Source organism: Bos indicus, chromosome 4 (assembly GCF_029378745.1).
Source record: "Bos indicus isolate NIAB-ARS_2022 breed Sahiwal x Tharparkar chromosome 4, NIAB-ARS_B.indTharparkar_mat_pri_1.0, whole genome shotgun sequence".
NCBI classification, from domain to species: domain Eukaryota; kingdom Metazoa; phylum Chordata; class Mammalia; order Artiodactyla; family Bovidae; genus Bos; species Bos indicus.
The window spans coordinates 98,245,055-98,269,843 of NC_091763.1; the positions used below are offsets into that span (position 1 = coordinate 98,245,055).

General features: G+C 40.9%; 1 protein-coding gene across 1 annotated transcript in view; it reads left to right on the plus strand.

Annotated features, from left to right (window-relative positions):
* Nucleotides 1–23,531, plus strand: part of LRGUK (leucine rich repeats and guanylate kinase domain containing) — a 106,257-nt gene extending 82,726 nt beyond the window's left edge. The window contains exons 17-21 of the mRNA XM_019959104.2: nucleotides 2,430–2,518; nucleotides 4,351–4,470; nucleotides 9,981–10,129; nucleotides 17,971–18,051; nucleotides 19,452–23,531. Coding sequence (XP_019814663.2) covers nucleotides 2,430–2,518; nucleotides 4,351–4,470; nucleotides 9,981–10,129; nucleotides 17,971–18,051; nucleotides 19,452–19,591 — 579 coding nt within the window. The 3' untranslated portion in view covers nucleotides 19,592–23,531. The remainder of the gene's footprint in view (nucleotides 1–2,429; nucleotides 2,519–4,350; nucleotides 4,471–9,980; nucleotides 10,130–17,970; nucleotides 18,052–19,451) is intronic.
* Nucleotides 23,532–24,789: the final 1,258 nt, after the last annotated feature.

The window sequence follows — 24,789 nt, forward strand, 5'->3', positions numbered from 1 at the left end:
TGGTATTCTCCAGATCTCCTCCTGCAAGTACCTTCGCCCAGTGCCAACTCCTAAGATCTCACCACACCCTAGGAGCTCCCTCGACATGAGGGGCCCATCAGCCCCTCTCCTTGTAGTCCTGGGAAGCCCAGCTCTTTTTTTTTCCCCATCACTTTCTCTCTGTATCTGTTCTCCCACCCTCCTTGGATGGTACATCTTTATGTTCCTTTGAGCTTAGACTTTCAAATATAAGTTCTTTGTTTAACTTCCCAGGGCATGGTGTATCCAGACTGTGAACTCCAGAACACACATTCTTGGCCACCTTTATTCTTTTTTTCCCTCTAATATATTAAAAAAATATTTCCACCTTTATGTATTTATCCATTTTGGGGGCAGTGCTACCCATAGCATGTAGGATCTTAGTTCCCAAACCAGGGATCAAACCCACAGCCCCTGCATTGGAAGCCCAGAGTCTTAACCACAGGACCACCAGGGAAGCCCCTTGGCCACTCTGTAATGATAAGTCTGTGTCTTAACAAGAACCAGCTCATGTCGCAGTTAGGTTGTCCTGCCACTAACCCTCATACACACTGATGGGAAACACACATCACTGCCTCACAGCCGCTGCCTGTTAGTGTGTATCGTGCTTTATTTACATATGACCAACCTGAATGCTACCTGCTAGAAAGTTCTCAGGTCCGATTAAAGGCAGCTTTTCTCTGGTCAAGGGCACTCAGGTACTCAGGAGTGAGAGCAGAGAAACAGAGATGAAATACACACACGCTGGGTTCTCAGCTATAATTCAGCATCTCAACATAAGATTCATGAACATTGTGGAGGAACTGGAGAGTAGAAGCTGTGATCAAAAGGCAATATGAGAGTAGAAGGGGCCGCGTTGGCGGGGGGAGGGGAGCAGGTAAAGCAGACCACATGTTGTCAAAAGTTCTCCTGAACTTTGACATGCCCAGGGTCATGCCTTATCTGTTGCCACCTCCTTGAGAAACTGTTCAGCCCCCATAATCCCAGGCTTCTAGAGCCTAGTGTGGAAATCTGCTGTGTTCTGTGTTAGAGGGTTAGCGGTTTCTCATCCATGATGGCAACAGCGCTCAAGCCTCTTGCAGCCCGAGGTTCTGGTAACTTCACCTGCCAACCCTGGTGGAGATAAAATCTAACAGAGTAATTTCATAGAAAAGCAAATCAAATCCCACCAGGAACCAACAGAGTCACTCCTCAGAAATGAGAGAAGTAGTGCTAAATTGCTGCTGTCATACACATGAGGTGAATTTGCCTGAGATTATTTTTAGTGCCTCATTTTCTTATAAAGATTATGAAAATTCAATGCTATTTTGAAATTTTAAGTGTTTATCAGCTTTTAGGATAGTTCATAGGTTATCAACCTCTTGCACAGCTGTTACAATGCTGCAAAATGAACAACAACCTTCTTAAGATCATCACAACAGAAGTTTAATGAGATGTTATGGCGGAGATCATAAATAGCCTTTGTTGTTGTTCAGTCGCTCAGCTCAGTTGTGTCTGACTCTTTGCGACCCCAAGGACTGCAGCACACCAGGCTTCCCTGCCCTTCACCATCTCCCAGAGCTTGCTCAAACTCATGTCCATCGAGTCAGCGATGCCATCCAACCATCTCATCCTGTGTCCTCCCCTTCTTCTGCCTTCATCCTTTCCCAGCATCAGTGTCTTTTCCAATCAGTTGGCTCTTCGCATCAGTTGGCCCAAGTACTGGAGCTAAAGCATCAGTCCTTCCAATGAATATTCAGGGGTCATTTCCTTTAGGATTGAAAACAGACTTTATGCATCACTTATAATTTGGAAGGGGCTTTCGTGTAAATTATCTCATGTACCCCTCATTGCAACCCTTAGGAGAAGCTATTTTAATTCATTTTACTTTCCCAGCATAAATCCCTATGTATATTTGAAACTTTTTATTGGATTGGGGAAAGTAATTACAACTTCCTCAGTCAGATGTCTATATCGTAAATCATTCATACCCCAAAATAGAAATGTTTGTGCTTTTTGGTATTTAGTGATGGTGATGGGGTGTTGGTGAAATACTGGAGGAAAACCTCACAGTCTGTCATATTTCAGATTCATACTTATCATCAGATATATTCAGTCAGTTACTGTGTGTGCAAAAATATGATAAAATTAAAAAGACAGTAATAGTCTGTATCATCAAGAGATAATCTCATTAGATGTAGGAAATAATATGACATGTTAATAAAAATTGCCACATTTAAATTTCAGTCTTCATAAAAATATTTTTGTTTTATAAAGTTTTTTTTCTTTCCACTGGACAAATATTGTTTTATAGGCCTTTTTTTTTTCTTTCCACACATTTGGCAGTCTCTCTCAAGAAGAGGATGATTATAGCTATTTTAATATCTGACATTTTTAATTCAGTATAATTATAGATCATATTTCTTGCCTAGGAAAGAGAGTCTTTGGCGAGACAGTATGAGACAGCCCGGCAGACCCTAATGGGAAACACGCCTCCTCAGCACACATTCCTATTTCAAAGGTAGATATTTGTCATGTGTGTTTATAGTTGGGCATCTTTAGATTGATTTTTTAGTATCCAGGTATACCAAGTGAATCCTAAATCGTCAGCATAACCAGGGACCTTTGTACTAAAATGGACCTGGTGGTAGTAAGCCTAGTTCTAGAAGTTGTATTTCCCTTTCATTTATACATGTTTTTAAAGGCACAGTATACTCACTGTTGCTAGAAACAGATGATTTTTTGCAGTCTTTGAGGACTGCAAAGGATGATATTTCTGGTCGTGTTTGAATATGAGTATCTGCCTTCACCAAGGCTTTGATGATGGAAGGTTAATTTTATCCTATTGAATATCCTGTCCTTGTCCTTCCTGAATCTCAGAACAATAGTAGTTAATGATTTGTGGGATCATTTGTTTAATGTCTCCTTTCCACATTAAACTGTAAATTCCATGAGGATGGGGACTGTTGTATCTTTATTAATCCATGAATCCTCCATCCTTAATATGCAGTGGTTCACTTAGCCCCTGATTCATAGTAGAGGCTTCATAGATATTGGTGGCTATAATAATTACTGTACTATTAATTATCACGTGATGAGGCACATTTTAACTTTAAGAGATACTCACAACGAATAACCAGGATGTTTATGAAATGTTTGTGTTTTATTTTCTCATGAAAGTTATAGGCTTCAGTATTCTGAATTCTCTTTTCTGTGTGACCTTTTGGAAAGTTCGAGTAGTAAAGTGATGCCCCTGTTTTCAGAAAGTTACTAAGAGCACTGACAAGACCTTAATTATAGTGTTTTAAAGAGCTTTTTAAAGTGCAGTGATTCAAGAAAGCAGAACGCTAAAGCCATTTTAAAATGTTTTTCAATTTCACTTCTTTTTATTGTCTGTAATTTTAAGCTATCTGTTGAAAATCTTTAACCCAATATAAATTAAGTTTTATCTTTGTCTTCTATGTAGCAAAAAAAAAAAAAAGAGTGATTTCTTTTCTCCATATTGGTAAGCTATCTTTGGATAGTCTGATTCTAAAGGCAGGCTGTATGAAATATACAAATCCTACTGGAGGAGGGGTTATGGGTGGTAGTCAGGAGATGGGCAGTATACCCCAGAGCAGCTAAAGTAGGGGCTTGTCCGACCTCTGACCAGCTGAGCGGCCATGCCTACTGGCACACTGTGGACATTTTAAATCTGAGCCTCTGATGGGTCATACAAGGGCAGAAGGGTGCTCTGAAATTTGCATGCCTTTATATGCAATCGGTCTACTTTGCACATAGCAACTCTATTTAGCAACTCTAGAGTGAATAGCGGCAGGATTTATTTACTAAAAGTAGTTAATGATTCTTTCAAGTCACTCTGTCTGGGAAAACAGGCTGGTATAGATGAAAAAAGGATATTTTGTACTAGAGTTCAGTAGAAAGTAAAACAGAATTTTTATAAATATTTTATTCTGATATTATTTCAAAGTATTAGATTACAAACAAAACTGAAAAATATCTGTTTCAGTTCTTATAGCAGTTGATATATTGCTGGACTTCACATAACAAATAGGTGAGGATTTACAATAGAATATGCACTAATCAACAGGAAGATAATCTGCCTATATTAATGTCTTAATGGATAAGGAATATTCAGAAAAATACAAATTTGCTTAATCTACAAATTAAAATGTAATACCAGTATCTAAGACAAGCTCTGATGTGTTTGTAAGTGTATACATTACATTATTCCAAATAGATTTTGCTGTCAAATGCATTTACTTGTGATGTAAGAGTCACTATTTAGGTATAACATGTGTGTATATGCTTGGTATCATTACAGAATTCTGTGGATCTTTTTTCCAATTTCAGGGGTCTAGTACCAGCACCCATCATCAATAGTCTACGTTATTTTACAGCGTTAGAACTCAAGAAAAGTTTTGAGCTTTATGGAGATTATTTTAAAGCCCCCTTTGGACCTTCTGAAAAGAGGTGAGTTGAGTTTTGTCAGATAGAATACATTATTTTCTGCTGGCTAGTTACAATCATGGTGCTTGTCCCTAGACTTCAGAGGATTCCTGACGCTGGGAAGCAGGCCCCACTGTGGAATATGAATGGAATAGATCTGAGCCCTCTAGGGAGGGCACAGCCTTATAATCAAGGTTCACTGGAACCTAAGAAGCTTCTCTTTGGGACTTTGAAACTTGAGGGAATGGCACACAGATGCAGGGGCAGTTTGAGGTCATTCAGGTCACCAGTGGTGAATAATCAAGAGTCCGGTGTGAAGCAAAAGCTGTGATGTCTACCAGTCTCTTCCTGTACGGCAGCTTGGCTGTGTTCTTGGCATCTAGCTCTTGCCAGGTGTAAAAGCCTGGTTCTCTAGTTTTCCATTAAATCTGCAAACTACCCAATAGCTTTTCAGTGACTCCCTTTTTGAAATTTAAATTAGCCAGAGTTGGTGTCTATAATTTGTAATCCACATCTCTGATTAGTACGATTGAAAATGTTTGCTAGCTGATGCTCTCTCTCAATTATTATAAAAGTCTTTTTTTTCCCTGGGTCCCTAATATGTCAAACTGTGATTCAAAATCTGATATGTGTAGGTTGAGAACTCCATATGGGCCTCCCAGTGGTTTTAGCACTTGACTTTTGTGTGCATTCTATTACATTCCATTTCTGTTTCAGCTGTCCCTGCTACTACCGTTGACTGTCTCTCTATAGGTCTTAAATCCATGCTTCTCAAGCAAAGATGTGGCTGGTTGAGTCAATCATCTTGGGTAAAAATCTCTAGCTGGAATCCTCACAGGTAACATAGGTAACAAGCTGTTCTATAATTGGTGGCCCCTATGTCAGATTGAGAAATTTGTATGCAGGTCAGGAAGCAACAGTTAGAACTGGATATGGAACAACAGACTGGTTCCAAATAGGAAAAGGAGTTCGTCAAGGCTGTATATTGTCACCCTGTTTATTTAACTTCTATGAAGAGTACATCATGAGAAACGCTGGACTGGAAGAAACACAAGCTTGAATCAAGATTGCCGGGAGAAATATCAATAACCTCAGATATGCAGATGACACCACCCTTATGGCAGAAAGTGAAGAGGAACTCAAAAGCCTCTTGATGAAAGTGAAAGAGGAGAGTGAAAAAGTTGGCTTAAAGCTCAACATTCAGAAAACAAAGATCATGGCATCTGGTCCCATCACTTCATGGGAAATAGATGGGGAAACAGTGGAAACAGTGTAAGACTTTATTTTTCTGGGCTCCAAAATCACTACAGATGGTGACTACAGCCATGAAATTAAAAGACGCTTACTCCTTGGAAGGAAAGTTATGACCAACCTAGATAGCATATTGAAAAGCAGAGACATTACTTTGCCAACAAGGGTTCGTCTAGTCAAGGCTATGGTTTTTCCTGTGGTCATGTATGGATGTGAAAGTTGGACTGTGAAGAAGGCTGAGTGCCGAAGAATTAATACTTTTGAACTGTGGTGTTGGAGAAGACTCTTGAGAGTCCCTTGGACTGCAAGGAGATCCAGCCAGTCCATTCTGAAGGAGATCAGCCCTGGGATTTCTTTGGAAGGAATGATGCTGAAGCTGAAACTCCAGTACTTCGGCCACCTCATGCGAAGAGTTGAGTCATTGGAAAAGACTCTGATGCTGGGAGGGATTGGGGGCAGGAGGAGAAGGGGACGACAGAGGATGAGATGGCTGGATGGCATCACTGACTCGATGGATGTGAGTCTCAGTGAACTCCGGGAGTTGGTGATGGACAGGGAGGCCTGGCGTGCTGCGGTTCATGGGGTCGCAAAGAGTCAGACACGACTGAGCGATTGATCTGATCTGATCTGATGTCAGATAACCATCTTTTTTTCTAATCATCTGTGGCCAGAGCAGTGACAGAGAACTAAGTAAAGAGCTCTTCAGCAGGAGTTTGTGGGTTTGGTCTCTCTGAATGCATGACAACAAAATAGACAAGAAGTGACCGGAAGCAAGCACACTAAAACATTAGCAGTGGGTATTCCTCTAGAATTATCAGTTATTTTTAATGTCATCTTTTTTTCTGTAAATTCTAAATCATCCACACAGCATATATGTGTTTATTTTTAATATCCTAAAATGTTAAAAGAAAAACTCATAAGAATTTGATGAAAAATTCAGTAAATTGGAAAAATTGGTCCTATAATACAATTAAGTTGCTCATTGCTTCCATATATTAAAATAAATTTTGGGTAAATTATAAAGTGAAAGTGAAGGTACTCAGTCATGTCCAACTCTTTGTGACCCCATGTACTGTAGCCTACCAGGCTCCTCTGTCCATGGGATTTTCCAGGCAAGGGTACTGAAGTAGGTTGCCATTTCCTTCTCCAGGGGATCTTCCCAACCCAGGAATCAAACCCAGGTCTCCCACATTGCAGGTAGTCGCTTTACCATCTGAGCCACCAGGGAAGTAAATTATAAACAGTTAAATACAAATCAAAAGATGCTTGCTCCTTGGAAGAAAAGTTATGACCAAACTAGACAGCATATTAAAAAGCAGAGACATTACTTTGCCACCAAAGGTCTGTCTAGTCAAAGCTATGGTTTTTCCGGTAGTCATATATGAATGTGAGTGTTGGACTATAAAGAAAGCTGATTGCTGAAGAATTGACGTCTTTGACTGTGGTGTTGGAGAAGACTCTTGAGAGCCCTTGGACTGCAAGGAGATCCAACCAGTCCATCCTAAAGGAAATCAGTCCTGAATATTCATTGGAAGGACTAATGCTGAAGTTGAAACTCCAATAATTTGGCCACTTGATGCAAAGAACTGACTCATTTGAAAAGACCCTAATGCTCGGAAAGATTGAAGGCAGGAGGAGAAGAGGCCAACAGAGGATGAGATGGTTGGATGGCATCACCAACTTGATGGACATGAGTTTGAGCAAGCTCCGGGAGTTAGTGATGGACAGGGAAGACTGGAGTGCTGCAGTCCTTGGGGTCGCAAAGACTGAGCAACTGAACTGAACTGAAATACAAATCAGTGCTTATAATAGCAATGGTGTGTTAAAAGTCAGATGCAAATGTATATCCAGGATATAGTGTAGCTTTAAAAAATATTCATGTATATGTAACATGAAAAAACACTAAAAAGGCATATGCCAAAATAGTATCAGTTATTATCTCCTAGTGATGGGATTATGGCCAATTTTTATTTTCTTTATTCTTCACCATATTTTCCAAGTGAGCATTTTATAATTTTTGAGGTATTAATGTAACTTTAAAATGCCATTTTAGAAGTCTGCCATGGCAAAGGGATGTTTTATGAGGGGGATGTTTCATCATGAGAATGCCAACCTAAAAAATGAGTAATGGCTTCCTTTATTTATAAGTTTTATTGTCATAATATTTTGGGTTTCCTTTGAGAAATTTGATAACCAAAAACTAGAGTCCCCACTAAATGGTTCCCCCAAGTCGGCACATCTCACTGGATACTAGATACTCTAGATTATAATTAGTTAACTCATTATAGTGACAATGTTGAGACTGTAGATCTCTGAGCATTTATTCATGCTCTCAGTTTTTAGTACAGTTGGGTAGCTTGATGGGAACACTGAGAGAAAGAATGTCTCAGTTTAGGCTGTTATAACAAATCACCATAGGCTGAGTGGCTTAACCAAAAGACAGTTATTTCTTAAAGTTCTGAAGCTGAGAAGTTTGAGATCAGGAGGTCGGCGTGGTTGGGTTCTTATGAATATCCTCTTCCTAGTGTGCAGATGGCTGGCTTCTTGCTGTGTCCCCACACAGCAGAAGCGAGCTGCCTTTTGTCCTTTCTTGAAAGTCACTCAGTCACGTCCAACTCTTTATGGGGACCCCATGAACTACATAGTCCCTGGAATTCTCCAGGCCAGAATACTGGAGTGGGTAGTCTTTCCCTTCTCCAGGGGATCTTCCCAATCCAGGGATCGAAGCCAGGCCTCCCGCATTGCAGGCGGATTCTTTACCAGCTGAGCTATTTCTTATAAGAGCGTTAATCCCATTCAGGAAGGCTGGACTTCTGGACCTGGTCACCTCCCAAAGGTCTTATCTCTTTACTCCATCATATTGGGGGTTAGGATTTCAACATATAAACTTGGGCAGAGTGGGGAAGGGACACAAACATTCAGTCCATAGCAGAATTTAAAAAAAAAGAATTAAAAATTGCTTACTAGACTGCATTGGGCTTCTCTGTCAACTGTGGGTCAGACCTTCACTCAAGGCTTCTCTGTCAATCGGTGGGTCAGACCTTCACTCAAGTCTGCTCACACCACATGGTAACGCCTGTGTCTTTCAACCCCACGACTTTTGGACTTCTGACTTTCAAAGCATTTTCATTTACTACATCCTTTGATACAAAGGAACAGTAATTGTTTGAAAGGCAGAACTTGCTGTGATCCCTTTCTTGGTGTGTGTTTTAAATGAAGAGGTATTCTTTTCTAAAAATAAGAGAGCAAACCATCTGTCTTTTGAGTCAAATTGCGTTCCCCCAGAAATGTGTATGTATTCACATAAATTGATATGGAAAACATTCAGAGCCTCAAAACATAAATAAAGAAAAGAAGTAAATAGTTCATAAAAGCTAATTAATAGGTGCAAGAAATAATGATTAACCTTGCCGTAAACAAAGCTCAGCTGTTTACAGTGCTCTCTCTGAGGAATGAGCTCCCCCCTCGGTGGATTTGCTGCCTCCCACGCCCCTCCACCCTGGAGGAAGCAGGAACAGGTAGAACGCAAAGGAGAGCAGCTTGCTGATAGGAAGTGCACTGGCCCAGAGGCAGAGAGTCCAGGCATCCAGATCACACCCCAGCTTCGTCCTTAAAAGGGGAACTAACATCTAGCAACAGTTATGCCCAATGTATGGTCCAGATCAGGCTGCCTAGCATGCTTTCATCTTTTCTGACCTTGAAATAGCAGAGACTGCCTGTATAAGTTTCACTTGATTCTAAGGGCTTCCCAAGTGTATTGGTGGTAAAGACTATACCTGCCAATGCAGGAGATGCAAGAGATGTGGATTTGATCCCTGGGTTGGGAAGCTCCCCTGGAGAAGGAAGTGGCACCTTACTTCAGTATTCTAACCTGGAAAATTCCATGGACAGAGGGGCCTGGCAGGCTACAGTCCATGGGGCTGCAAAGAGTTGGACATGACTAAGTGACTGAACATACACACACATATAAACACACACTCTAAAGTCCTAGGAATCAGGATCCACGCCTGACTCATCTTGTTTTATAGACGCCAGCACCTCTCACCATGCTCTTTGCAAATATTCAGTGATGTTTTGTATAATGGATGAGAACTTTATGCTAATATATATATGCTACTTAATATATCAGCTGCTAATAGGTCTTGACTACTAAGTATTGTTGAAAACTTAAGCTCAACAGAGATACTTTTGCAAACTACTGAATAATTTGACAATGATAACCCAATGGTCATATGACCATTCATGGTTTTACAGCTCAAAGATATCCATTTTTCATATTTCAGTGTCATGGATTCCAGTGATTCCATGCAATATCCTGAATTACTTCATTCTTGTCCATGGCCAAAAGATTTGCCTTTTCAGCCTCTAGAAGACAGAATTTATTCGCAACCAGGCTCAATAATAGGTGATACTGAGGATCATGCCCTAAAAGGTATGAGTCATTTACATATGGTTCTCTTATAGATATTCATATTATAATTATATCTATTTTCCACCGTCTTTCTGTTTTCTGATTTTTAAAAATTAAATAAGTGTTTTACCTGAGAATCCATCTGTTGAGGCAGGATGAGATTGTAGCAGATGAGAAACAAAGTTCGAAAAGATCCAGAACGTGCCCAGGGTTACTTAGCTATTCAGGGTGGGTGCTGCTGCTTGGCTTATCTGACCACACTACCTGCCTGGGTGCTGTGGAGCGAGAGGTGCTATTTTATTAATAGCAGCTTGGGCTCCATTCAGTGAAGGTGAAGAAAAGCAGAGAAGGTGCCATATTACTGACCAATCTCCTGCTCCGGGGGTCTAGCAGAATCCTGATGGTTCAGGGCTTGAAGGATCAGACTCAGCCCCCACTCCCCTGCACCTCCTTTTTACACCCAGCTGCCCAACAGACTTGTGAATGTGTATCGCCTAGCTCAGACAGGATGAGCATTGCATTTTTGTCTCTGGCACTGTTCATAAAGGACATTGAGTAAAGACTGAAGGGCTGGAGGCCAAAATGGATAAGGGAGAGAGTAGTCCGTATGGGGCTCCGTGAGCGATTGATAGAGGGATGAATGAATAAATTGGGGGGAATTCTCTAGGACCTGGAGGCAAGGAGCCACCATGAGCAACCTGAGGTGGGGTGGGGTGACCTGCTTGAGCCCAGAAGACTTGAGGATCGCCTGCTTGCTCAGGTGACCATGGGAACCAGAAGGAGGGTACAGGCTTGTTAGGTCACCAGCAACAAGAGGACACAGTAGGTGGCATTCTCCAGAAGGAAGGTCCTGAATCAGGCACCTTCTAACCATTTCTCTTCAGGTGGTGTCTTCAGGACAGCTGACCAAGTATCTTCAAGGATTTTACTCATAAGGGTGGACATCAACCATAAGAATTAGAATCTGTTGGACTAGTTAGTGGTGAAGAACCCGCCTGCCAATGCAGGAGGTGCAAGAGACGCGCATCTAATCCCTGGGTCAGCAAGACCCTCTAGAGGAGGGAATGGCAACCCATTCCAGTATTCTTGCCTGGAAAATTCCATGGACAGAGGAACCTGGCAGGCTAATCCATGGGATCACAAGAGTCAGACCCAACTGAGCCTAGCACACGGCCTGAAACAAATAGACTGCCAGGTATTTCTCCAGCAAAGATGGGTTTATTGGGGCTGAAGCTGAGAACTTCAAAATTTGGGGTCTACAGCCACAACCATCCACATGCAAGACCTCACAAGGCAAAGGAAGGAGAAAGCTTTTACAGGGAGGGAACGGAAGTTGGGAGAGCCTTAGTAAACAAACAGTCCATGGCTTTTCATTGCCTGAGTCCATCCCAAGAAAGAAGAGGAGACTTTCTTCTTCCTGGTGGGCTCTACTATGGTCACAGGACACAACAGCTCCAACTTCACTTAATTGAGATTTCTGTTTATTAATATATATATTTTTTTATAAGTCTCAAGTCTCACATTCCAGGAAATAGTCCCAGGTTCTCAGGTAGACATACTGTGTCATCTCACAGGATGTGGGAAGTGCTCTGGGAACGCTTTAAAAGCCGTGAGCTGCCACTTCAAAGCCTGAGGAAACAGGAGCCCTGGGCCAAACATGCCCCCAAGGTCCATCATGGTTCTGGCTTCCCACAGGACGTGTTCCCAGACCTTTCCCATCTCATTTCTCCTCCTCTGCCTGTCTCCTTCCTTATAAATGGAATCCTTAGAGTTGAAAACTATATTCCAAACCTAGTCTAGCCAGAGCAAAGGAGGGATGCTACCTGTGGGGCAGGGCTGTGGAAAGAATATTGCATTAGGGATCAGAAGACCTGGGTTCCTGTTCCATTTCTACAGTGGGCTGGCTGCACAGTGTTGGGCAAATCAATTAATGTCTGAGCCTTAGAATTAATAATATCTGTCTCACAATGATATAGTAATATCCTGTATTACTATAATATATGCATTATAATGTGAGACATAATGTGATAATACAGGACCAGCAAGATGGGGTGTGGTGTAAGTAAGAAGTTAAGTGTTAGATACCTGCCAGGTATTATGCTTGTAAATTTTTACACACATAGAAGATTGTGGTTGTTTTCTAATGGAATGTTTGGAGGAGATTTATTTCACTGAAATAGATTAGAATGAATGAATGGAATGAATAAAATTGAAATGGGCGAAGTTTTCCTATTTCTTTATCTGCATTGTGATCTTGTGTTGAAAACTGGGCATTTGGAAAAGCAGCTACCTCTCTCAAGGTGTAGACTGGCTCAATGCAGGGGAAGCCCTTCACTAACCAGAGACATGTGTCCTGAGCCCAGGATCAGCCCAGCCTGAGGGACCAAGGTCTTTTCATTCCCTTCCTGGGCATGCCCTTTCCCTGGATCTCGGGGGGTGCTTTTTTTCCCCCAGTTCCCCAGTATACACAGATGCTTTTAAATGAGTGTATTGATTTTCCTAAATGTCTTCTTGGAGTCTTAGCTGTTCTCTTGTGTTCCTCAAGTAGGAATCCCTTGTTCCAGGCATCTTTGGGTCTGTGCCTCCTGTGGGGTTTTCCAGGAGCCCTGCCCACTGCTTGCCATGGCTTCCTCTACCCTGAGATCCCACTTCTAGCCATCTGGGCTCCGAGTTAGGTGATGCAGACACCCAGAAGGCTGCCCCTAGATGGGTTAGAATATTACTCTCTCTGATTCTCATGAGAGAGCTGGGAGCCAGACCTCTCTTCCCCCAAACTGTACTTTAACCCCCTGGAAGGGGGAGAGACAAAGATGAGTAAAAACTTCATTAGATTTCCTACCCTTGTGCCTGTGGTTTTTTCATGACTGGGTATTCACTTAGTCACTATGGATTGCTGACTGATTTCCAGAACTCCTATACAGTTATTTTAGCTAGTCCCTAGTTATTCATTTAATGTTTCCCTGGGAGAATAAGGGCCTGGAGCTTCCTAACCTGCCATCTTGCCAACGTCTTTCCATCTTTCCATGGTTATCTTCTTAGAAATCACAACACACTACTGGTTCTGGGTCAGTTAAACCCATATATACATATACATATACATATACGTATACATATACATATATATATGTATATATATGTGTGTGTGTATATATATGTGTGTGTGTGTGTGTGTGTGTGTATATATATATATATATATATATATATATATATATATATCAGAGAAGGCAATGGCACCATACTCCAGTACTCCTGCCTGGAAAATCCCATGGATGGAGGAGCCTGGTGGGCTGCTGTCTATGGGGTCACACAGAGTCAGACACGACTGAAGCAACTTAACAGTAGCAGCAGCATATATATATATACACATAAATATTTTCCCCCACAAACTGCCAAAGTTTTTATTATATATGTGCCATTGATGATATATATATATATATATATATATATATATGCAACTTTTATCTTTATCTTTTTGTTATTTTGGTTTCAGTCCCACATTCCAACTTGATTAGATCATTTGGGGTCTTTATTCATCTTCCATATTTACTTCTATAGATTGGGCCTTCCCAGGTGGTGCTAATGGTAAAGAATCCACCTACCAATGCAGAAGATGTAAAAGATGCATGTTCGATCCTTGGGTTGGGAAGATCTCCTGGAGTAGAGAATAGCAACCCACTCCAGTATTCTTCGGAGAAGGCAGTGGCACCCCACTCCAGTACTCTTGCCTGGAAAATCCCATGGATGGAGGAGCCTGGTAGGCTGCAGTCCATGGGGTCGCTAAAGTCGGACACGACTGAGCAACTTAGCTTTCACTTTTCACTTTCATGCATTGGAGAAGGAAATGGCAACCCACTCCAGTGTTCTTGCCTGGAGAATCCCAGGGATGGCGGAGCCTGGTGGGCTGCCGTCTATGGGGTCGCACAGAGTTGGACACGAAGCGACTTAGCAGCAGCAGCAGCCAGTATTCTTGGCTGAAAAATTCTATAGACAAAGGAGCCTGGTGGGCTACAGTCCATGGAGCCGTAAAGAGTCAGACATGACTGAACCACTGGGCGCATAGATTTCTATTAAGCCAGCAAGCATGCCACTATGCCTTTGTCATGGTCTCTGTCAACATTGACACCTAGGGCTTGGCCAAGAGTAACATCCTGTGACAAGTCTCTGGAGTCTCATGTCTAGGGAAAGTCTACCTGCTTTGTGACTCTTACTCACATCTCTCTAATATATTCACAAGAGAAACTTTGATGTGTGCCTCGCATCATATTAGTCGTATTTTCTAACTCAGAGGTCATCAAGATCTCTGTAAGGGGCCAGATAGTAAATACTTTTGGTTTTGTGGCCATATAGACTTCTTAGCAGCTACTCATCCCTACTATTGTGTTGTGAGAACTGCTATAGACAGTATGTAAATGAAAGGGTGTGGGCTGGGTTCCATTAAACTTTTTAACTAAAATGTCTGCAGACCAGATTTTGCCTATGGGCCATAGGTTGTTGACCCCTGCCAAAGTGAAAGGGAAATTAAGTTAATTATGAATCATTTTTCTTTGCAAATCTCTTCCAACACTTATTACTCACTACATTGCTTTCTGAACGCACAAACCATTTCTTTCAGTTCAGTTCAGTTTAATCGCTCAGTTGTGTCCAACTCTTTGTGACCCCATGGACTGCAGCACACCCAGCTTCCCTGTCCATCACCAACTCCCGGAGCTCGCTAAAACTCATGTCCATCGAGCTGGCGATGCCATCCAACCGTCTCATCCTCTGTTGTCCCCTTCTCCTCCTACCTTCAGCCTTTCCCAGCCTCAGGGTCTTCTCCAATGAGTCAGTTCTTCGAATCAGGTGGCCAAAGTATTGGCGTTTCAGCTTCAGCATCAGTCCTTCCAATGAAAATTCAGGACTGATTTCCTTTAGGATGGACTGGTTTGACCTTCTTGCAGTCCAAGGGACTCTCAAGAGTCTTCTCCAACACCACAGTTCAAAGACATCAATTTTTCAGCACTCAGCTTTCTTTATAGTCCAATTCTCACATCTGTACATGACTACTGGAAAAACCATAGCTTTGACTAGACAGACCTTTGTTAGCAAAGTAATGTCTCTGCTTTTTAATATGCTGTCTAGGTTGATCATAGCTTTTCTTCCAAGGAGCAAGCGTCTTTTAATTTCATGGCTACAGTCACCGTCTGCAGTGATTTTGGAGCCCAAGAAAATAAAGTCAGTCACTGTTTCCATTGTTTCTCCATCTATTTGCCATGGAGTGATGGGACCAATTGCCATGATCTTAGTTTTTTGAATCATTTCTTTAATAAACCTGAATTTGCTAAGGATTAAACTCAGGTGTGGGGAAGGCAATGGCAACCCACTCTAGTACTCTTGCCTGGGAAATCTCATGGACAGAGGAGCCTGGTAGGCTGCAGTCCATGGGTTGCGAAGAGTTGGACAGGACTGAGCAACTTCACTTTCACTTTTCACTTTCGTGCACTGGAGAAGGAAATGGCAACCCACTCCAGTGTTCTTGCCTGGAGAATCCCAGGGACGGGGGAGCCTGGTGGGCTGCCATCTATGGGGTCGCACAGAGTCGGACAGGACTGAAGGGACTTAGCAGCAGCTGCAGCAGCAGCAGCAGCAAACTGAGGTGTGCTGGTTTGTCTATTTTTATTTCCATCTTCTAAAGCAAGAGAGTTCCAGAAAAACATCTATTTCTGCTTTATTGACTATGCCAAAGCCTTTGACTGTGTGAATCACAATAAACTGTGGAAAATTCTGAAAGAGATGGGAATACCAGACCACCTGACCTGTCTCTTGAGAAACCTATATGCAGGTCAGGAAGCAACAGTTAGAACTGGACATGGAACAACAGATGGGTTCCAAATAGGAAAAGGAGTTTGTCAAGGCTTTATATTGTTACCCTGCTTATTTAACCTATATGCAGAGTACATCATGAGAAACGCTGGGCTGGAAGAAGCACAAGCTGAAATCAAGATTGCTGGGAGAAATATCATTAACTTCAGATATGCAGATGACACCACCCTTATGGCAGAAAGTGAAGAGGAACTGAAAAGCCTCTTGATGAAAGTGAAAGAGGAGAGTGAAAAAGTTGGCTTAAAGCTCAACATTTAGGAAATGAAGATATGGCATCTGGTCCCATCACTTCATAGGAAATATTTTTGAAGCCCCCAAAAATAAAGTCTGACACTTTCCACTGTTTCCCCATATTGTAAATTAGATGGACAGGGAGGCCTGGCATGCTACAATTCATGGGGTTGCAAAGAGTCAGACACGACTGGGCGACTGAACTGAACTGAAGTGAACTGAAGTGGCAGTATCATTTACCTCCAATGCTTTTCTTATGGTGATGAATTCTCAAAAACAAGACACTCTAAAAATTACTCCTGTTTTTTCAACGCCCTGAGAGGTAGCTTACCTGGGTATGAAAAATGAACTGATTGAGAAGGGAGGCCGACTCTGCTACTCTCTGCATTCTTCCTACAGGCCTTTATTTAAAGTGTTTTTATTATCCTTTCCAGCTTTAAAAAATATCTCCTTGGTGAACAAAAGAGAAGAACATGAGGAGGAGCCTTTTTGTTTTCTTTTTGTGTGTGTGTCCTCTGTTAACACAGTATCATCTTCTCAAGGAGTGTGCTGTTCTTGCTCTGAATATACCTTGAAAGTGAAAGTTGCTCAGTCCTGTCCAACTCCTTGCAACCCCATGGACTATACCGTCCCTCAATTCTCTAGGTCAGGATACTGGAGTGGGTAGCCTTTCCCTTCTCTAGGGGATCTTCCCGACTCAGGGATTGAACCCAGGTCTCCAGCATTGCGGGTGGATTCTGTACCAGCTGAGCCACAAGGGAATATACCTTTCAAAAGGCCCATATTGCCTTTAACTGTGGGATTGCATTGCTTTGCCTGATAAACTGAGTCTTCCCAATCTTACAGGCCGTTCTGTTTTGCTCACTTCCTATAGAGTCCTCTAGCCGCACTCTCTTAATTCTTCTTACACTGCTTTCTCTGCCCACTGAGAATGCAGCTTCCTCTGTCGCCAGCATGCTTCCACCTTCAGTCTCTTATCTTCCAAACTCCTCTTGCTTCCACAGTCCCTGAAGGGACCTAGCTCCACGGTTCATCCTGTGTCCCCATCCTTGGTGAACAAGCCAATCTTAAGAGCATTTGATAAGGTTTCTCTAGGAAGGTTTCTCATCAGAGAAGGCAATGGCACCCCACTCCAGTACTCTTGCCTGGAAAATCCCTTGGATGGAGGAGCCTGGTGGGCCGCAGTCCATGGGGTCGCTAAGAGTTGGACAAGACTCAGCGACTTCACTTTCGCTTTTCACTTTCCTGAATTGGAGAAGGAAATGGCAACCCACTCCAGTGTTCTTGCCTGGAGAATCCCAGGGATGGGGGAGCCTCATGGGCTACCGTCCATGGGGTCGCACAGAGTTGGACACGACCGAAGCGATTTAGCAGCAGCAGGAAGGTTTCTCAGAGTGTGTGTGTGTGGGTGGATTGTGTGTGTCTGTGTGTCTGTGTTAAGTCTGCTCATATATGATGGAAAGGGAATATGTGCAGGGCATTGTGCAGAGGGTATGAGCAGGGTAGAAGAGTAGCATGGGAATTGCTCGCTGTGGCCACCTTAGGGTCGTTGGGCAAGTCTATACAACCCAAGGTTTGTCTAACCACACACATGATATATTCTCAACCTCATTCCTATTTTTCTTATTTGGATGTCATTAATTTTTTATAGTTTGTTATGAATGCATTCTAAAAATTATTCTGTTTTTTATGTCATGCAATGCTTATTTTCTTTGTTTAATGCACCAAGGGGTTAACCATACATACTGTATTTTTTCCTTAATGTTTTACAGCACTATATAAACAAGCATTTCCACATGGAAAAGGGTCTCTCCAACACAGAAGACACATGGTCTCAGCCATCAGTCGCCCGGGTTCCAACATCAAACCCACCCTCCCTCCGATACCTCAGGGCCGCAAGTAGACCAGTACTCGATGTTTGATCTTAATGTGGAAAATTCTCTCTGATCATGTCTGGTCCCTCTGTCTTACCTGGCCGTGCATCCTGGCTATTCCTCACTCAACCAACTGCCTACAAAAGAAGGTTCTATGTGCCCTTATCCTCTCAATCAGCTTCTTTTGTGATTCTCTGAATAGTGTCTATCTTTTTTGAAATGTAAGTTATTCTTAGCTTTTATTAACGTAATTTCAGTTTTTCCCATAGCTATGAATGACTCTTCCAGCTGCTTCCTGCTCTGAAATATCAGATGGCAAAAATCTCCTAAGATATTTGCCTTGCTACATGCACAGTGGTTTGGGGATAAAGCCAATGGAGATTGTGGTCTTAAAATTTCAACATGTCCATTTATAACATTAGGGTATACTTTACAGGATTGAAGTATTTTGTTCTTCTCATTATGAAAAAATTATAGCATTCCATTTAACTTCTGACCAGCATGATATCTCAACTTGCTTTAGCAATATGAAAAAATAAAGAGTATCAGGTATTTCTTTTATTTTACCCTTTTTAGACTCTGATTATGAAAAGCTTATAAACAATTTTCATCATCTTTGTAGTTTCGCTTCCTGCTATCTGCAAAAAAAATTGTTTAATAGTTATAAATGAAGCTGGTATTCAGCTGATATGTGTGAGCATAACTAACCAGGTTGTTAAAAATGTTGAAACACATCCCTTTGGATTGGCAAATGGCCTCTCCTCTGAATCCTCTATGCATGATGGTTCATGGGAACCAGAGCCTTCACATAGTACTGCACTGATTGTTAAATATTTTAAATATCAAAATCTGCTAATGTTTTCCTTTTTAAAAAATATCAAAACCTCCTTCAATAACCCTCTTTGCTATAACTCAAATTTGGATGTAACATGATATGCTATTGGCTCCTATCTTACACCTAGCCCTATTCTCAACTGGAGCTGGTTAAATTCTTCTCTTGGGGGTGGGTGGGAGAGGATGGGAGGGGGAACGCAGAGGAGAGTAATAGGCTGAGCCAGAGAAGGGAGGCAATGGTCTCTGGAGAAGTAGGGGTGCAGAGAGTGGGTCTCATGCCCCAAGAACCTTAGAAAATAAGATTCACCAGCATCATCTAATCTTCTTAAATGTTATTATGAAATATTTTAGACATACTGGAAGGTATAAAAATAATAGTTTCAATTTCGGACAATATGGAAGAGATGCCTTTTAAAAATTTATCCTACTAAGCACAGCTAAAAAAATGTAAGATTGAGAGATAGAAGGGAGAAGGCAGAGCCCCTGAGGACACTGGGACTTGAGTAATGACAGTGGTGATTTCTCTGGGTTTCCTTTTGCCACAGACGTTTCCTTTACCGGGCGCTGGAGAAGCTACAGTCCCACAACACTAACAACAGAGATAACAGAAGTTCCAAAAAAGAGCCTGCTCTCTTTAGCTGAAAGACTGGGGAAGGAGCAGACTAGCAGCACAGAAACCTTTTAGACAAGAACTGCTTTACTCCAGCTGCTGCTGCTGCTAAGTCTCTTCAGTCGTGTCTGACTCTGTGCGACCCCATAGACGGCCTCCTACCAGCTAAACACTATGAAGAAAGTCATGGCCCCATTTTACTCTCTTGTTAGCAAATTGTTGTTCAGTCTCTGAGTCATATCGACGCCTTGCAACCCCATGAACTGAAGCATGTCAGGCTTCCCTGTCCTTCACTATCTCCCGGAGTTTGCTCAAACTCATGCCCATTGAGTCGATGATGCGATCCAACCATCTCATCGTCTGTCGCCCCCTTCCTCTCCTTCCCTCAATCTTTCCCAGCATCTGAGCAAATGCTTTCACGCTTTCCTAGCTGTAATGATGCTCGCCTTCTCCTCCCTGCTATGATAGTATCAGAACATTTTTTGTGGAGAGCCAGGACATTTACCACCACCTAGTGTTGAGAACCCTCTCTCAGGTCATTTGAATAATCCTATAAATATATTATAGGAGTTGAATAATTAAAGAATTCTTAATTGAACTATGAAAAAGAAATCTCCAGATCCAGATGCTTTCACTGGAGAATTTTACCAAGTGTTACAAAAGAATTCATACCAATTCTACATTATCCCTTTCAGAAAGTGAAAAAGGAAAGAACAATTCCCAATTTATTTTCTGAGGCAAATATCCCCTGATACCAAAATGAGACAGATCATGAAAAGATGCTTTAACAAAATTTCAGCAAATCAAATTGAGTAATACATAAAGAGTTATACAGCATGACCAAGCAGAGTTTAATCCAGGGATGCAAGGCTGATTCACTCACTAGTTGAAATGAACCAATGTAATCTACCATAATAACAGACTAAACAATAAAAATTACATGATCAGATCAATTAATGCAGCATAAGCATTTAACAAAGATTAATACCCATTCATGATAAAATCTTGGCACAGAGGAGACTTTCTTCTATTTGATAAAGACTTTTTGGTACATGTCTCTATCCTTAAACAACATACACTTTTATTCACCATGACTTCAACAGTATACTGTATATATTCATCAATTAACTTTTTCTCAACCTTATGTTTGTGGGTTTATTCCATGAACATTGTATTGGTTTCGTTTTAAGGTTTTTCACCACTGTGTAATATTTCACTGTTAGAATATACCACCGTTTATCCACTTTGTTGCTGATGAATGCTAATTTTTTCCTACTATAAAAGGTGCAGGTAAAAAAATTCTTATCTATGTGTGAAATTGCTGTGTTATTAGTATGTAGATCTTTAACTTATGGCTTTGGGCTTCCCTGGTGGCTCAAACGGTAAAGACTCTGCCTGCAGTACAGGAGACCCGGGTTTGATGCCTGGGTTGGGAAGATCCCTTGGAGAAGGGAATGGCAACCCACTCCAGTATTCTTGCCTGGAGAATCCCCATGGACAGAGGAGGCTGGTGGTCTACAATCCATGGATTCACAGAGTCGGACACGACTGAGCAACTAACACTTTCACTTTCTTTTCAGATATGGCTACACTGGTTATTCTAATATGTCCTCACAAATATGTAAGAGTTTTTTATTTTCCCACATCTTTAGCAACAAGTGGGATTGACAATCTTTTTATTGCTAATCCAATAGGTGATAATGTAAACTCATTGTGGTGCTTTGGATTTCTCCAAAGTTGAACATTCTTTATGAGTTTTTTGGCCATTTGTGGCTTTTCGGCGAGTTGCCTACTTATATGTCTTGTTCAATTTTAAATTATCTTTTTCTTATCAATTTGCAGGATTTATTTATATATTCTAGTTATTAAGTCTTTAGTTATATGAATCACATATCTTTTCAAAGGCTGTGTCTTTTCACCTTTTAAAAAATGTTATATTGTAATGAATAAAAGTTTTTAATATGGCCAAATGTTTCAACCATTTTCTTGATACTGCGCTTTTTTTTTATGTCTCATATATTCATTTCCTGTGTCGACTGTAACTGTAGTCCCTTAGATGTTATTCTAAATGCTTTTTTCTAAAGAATTTTGCCTTTCCAATTTAGGTCTATACCTGCAATGGATTTTTGTGTGCAGTGTGAGGTAGGGCTTAATTTTTTTCCAGTTGTTCCACCTCTTTTTCTCTCTAATCTGTAAGACCATGTCTCACATATTATTTCCATCAATGCTTGGGTCTGTTTCTGGGCTTTCTGCTCTGTGTTACTGTTTTATTTACTATACATTTATAATAAGACTTACAACCTGTAGGACAAGTTGTGTACTTTTATTTTCCTCAAAATTATCTTGACCATTCTTCACATTTTGCTGTACCAAGTAAGTTTGAGTGAGTGATAGTCGCTCAGTCGTGTCCGACTCTTTGCAACCCCATTGGACTATAGCCTGGCAGGCTCCTCTATCCATGGAATTCTCCATGCAAGAATACTGCAATGGGCTGCCATTCCCTTCTCCAAGGGATCTTCCTGACCCAGGGATTGAACCTGAGTCTCCTGCATTGCAGGCAGTTTCTTTACTATCTGAGCCACCAGGGAAGCCTACTAATAAGAGACATTTGTAAGTATAAAGACAGGTCCACTTTAAAAGTATCAGCAGATACATGCTTGACTTTATCTTATAATCTATAGACAATACATTAGAATATGTAATGAATCCATACATCTTTTCCAAAGGAATACCCAAGACAGAAATAGCAGTAAATGTAGCAAAAATGACAGTCAGTCAGATGAAATAATTTAGATGAAGCTTGAAGACAAGATGAAGCTTGTCTCTCTCAAACAAACTGGGACTGGCAAGTGGTGAGGAATGAAATACAATGTGCTTTTAACTTTATATGAAAAATAACATGCAGTTCTATGTTGGTGAACATAGTTCTGGTTTTGCCACATAAATCCTCTACTTCAAGTAATTTTAGAATTTTTTAAATTTACAAATACCTTATTTGAAGTTAATTAGAATCACATTTAGTTCATAAATTTGGGAAGGCTTATTTTCTTTATGATATTGAACCTCCCTTCCTATAAACATGCTCCCTTTGTATAAACTTTAATTCCTTTAATAAAGTTGTATCAGTTCAGTTCAGTCGCTCAGTCGTGTCTAACTCTTTGTGACCCCATGAATCGCAGCACGCCAGGCCTCCCTGTCCATCACCATCTCCCAGAGTTCACTCAAATTCACGTCCATTGAGTCAGTGATGCCATCCAGCCATCTCATCCTCTGTCGTCCCCTTTTCTCCTGCCCCCAATCCCTCCCAGCATCAGAGTCTTTTCCAATGAGCCAACTCTTCACATGAGGTTGCCAAAGTACTGGAGTTTCAGCCTTAGTATCATTCCTTCCAAAGAAGTCCCAGGGCTGGTCTCCTTCAGAATGGACTGGCTGGACCTCCTTGCAGTCCTAGGGACTCTCAAGAGTCTTCTCCAACACCACAGTTCAAAAGCATCAATTCTTCGGTGCTCAGCCTTCTTCACAATCCAACTCTCACATCCATACATGACCACTGTAAAAACCATAGCCTTGACTAGATGGACCTTTGTTGGCAAAGTAATGTCTCTTCTTTTGAATATTCTATCTAGGTTGGTCATAACCTTCCTTCCAAGGAGTAAGTGTCTTTTAATTTCATGGCTGCAGTCACCATCTGCAGTGATTTTGGAGCCCAAAAAAACAAAGTCTGACACTGTTTCCACTGTTTCCCCATCTATTTCCCATGAAGTGATGGGACCAGATGCCATGATCATCGTTTTCTGAATGTTGAGCTTTAAGCCAACTTTTTCACTCTTCTCTTTCACTTTCATCAAGACTTGTATACTTTTCTCCATAAAGGATATGTGTATCTTTAGGTTTTATTCCTAGGTATCTTTTATTTTGGTCATTGTAAGTGGAATATTCTTTAAGATTATATTTTTTATGACTGATATATGGGATGCAATTCATTCCTATAGTTACATATTATTTATTCTAACAGTATATTTGGAGATTATTTCAGGATTCCATTCAGATATCATCAAAAATGAATTTTTTTCCCTTCTTTACATTCCTATTATTATTCTCTTTTGAAAATTTCATTTCATCATTTTCTTCTTTTAAAAACTTCCCTGAAGAGAACTTCTAAATTCAGTGTTGAGTGGAAACAATGATAGTAGACATCCTTGTCTCACTTCTGATTTTAAAAGGAATTTTTCTAATGCTTCATTATATTAAGTGTGAAATCTGCTGTAGATTTTTGGCAGATAATCACCTTTGGAAAAAAGAATTTTCATTTAATTCCTGGATTACCATACATTTTACCATGAATGAGTATTGAAAAAAAAATGTTTTCTTTTGTAGGGCACAGAAATCTGAGGTATGTATTATACAAATTCAATCATATCAATTGTATTATTCAAAGTTATTTTCTTAATTTTTTTCCTACTTATACTGAAACATTAAAAAAAAAATACCCTCTCACTATGACTGGATTCCCCTCCCCTCCCCTTCCCTTCTTCCTTCTTTCCTTTCTTTTTTTTTTCCTTCCTCCTTCCCTCCCTCCCTTCCCAGATTACCTGTTGATTGTAGAAAAGTTAGTGGTACCTAAAAGACACGCTTACAGAAACATCACACAAATTAGAAAGACAGCAGAGCAGCAATTTTATAATCAGACAAAATAAGAGGTTAAGATAACAATCATTAAATGATAGGTAAAGCACCTTTTCCATTAAAAGAGGCGCATCCCATTACCAAGGGGTAACAGTCATGAACGCTTAGAAATTGAATCATATAACATCAAAGTATATACGGCAAAAAAAAAAAAAAAATGTTAGAAATGTAAATTGCTTTCTATCTGAATCAAAGTGCTCTCATCCATAAACCTAGGATTATAACAGGTTTGCCTGTCAGGACTTTTTGATGGTTAAGCTAAGTGACGTGTATAGTAAGTGAGTACAGATACCTCAGGCCACAAACTCTTAAGTCAAATCCAAAGTGAAAGAAATTTAATCTTATTCTCTATCAATTCAGGACAATCTTAATTCTGTTGCCTCTCTCTTGCTTTTAACCTGGGATCTCATCCAACTTCTAGGGGTTTATAGAGTTTTCAAGGCATCGGCGGAAAGCATCTGGTTCCTGCATTAATGAGAAAGTCTTGGGGTCTTGCCTGTTCTTCAGGGACCATGCCTGTAGCTGCTGACGTGCCCTATTATTTTGACCACTCCAGGTATGTCGACTCTTTTTTTTTTCTCTAATGT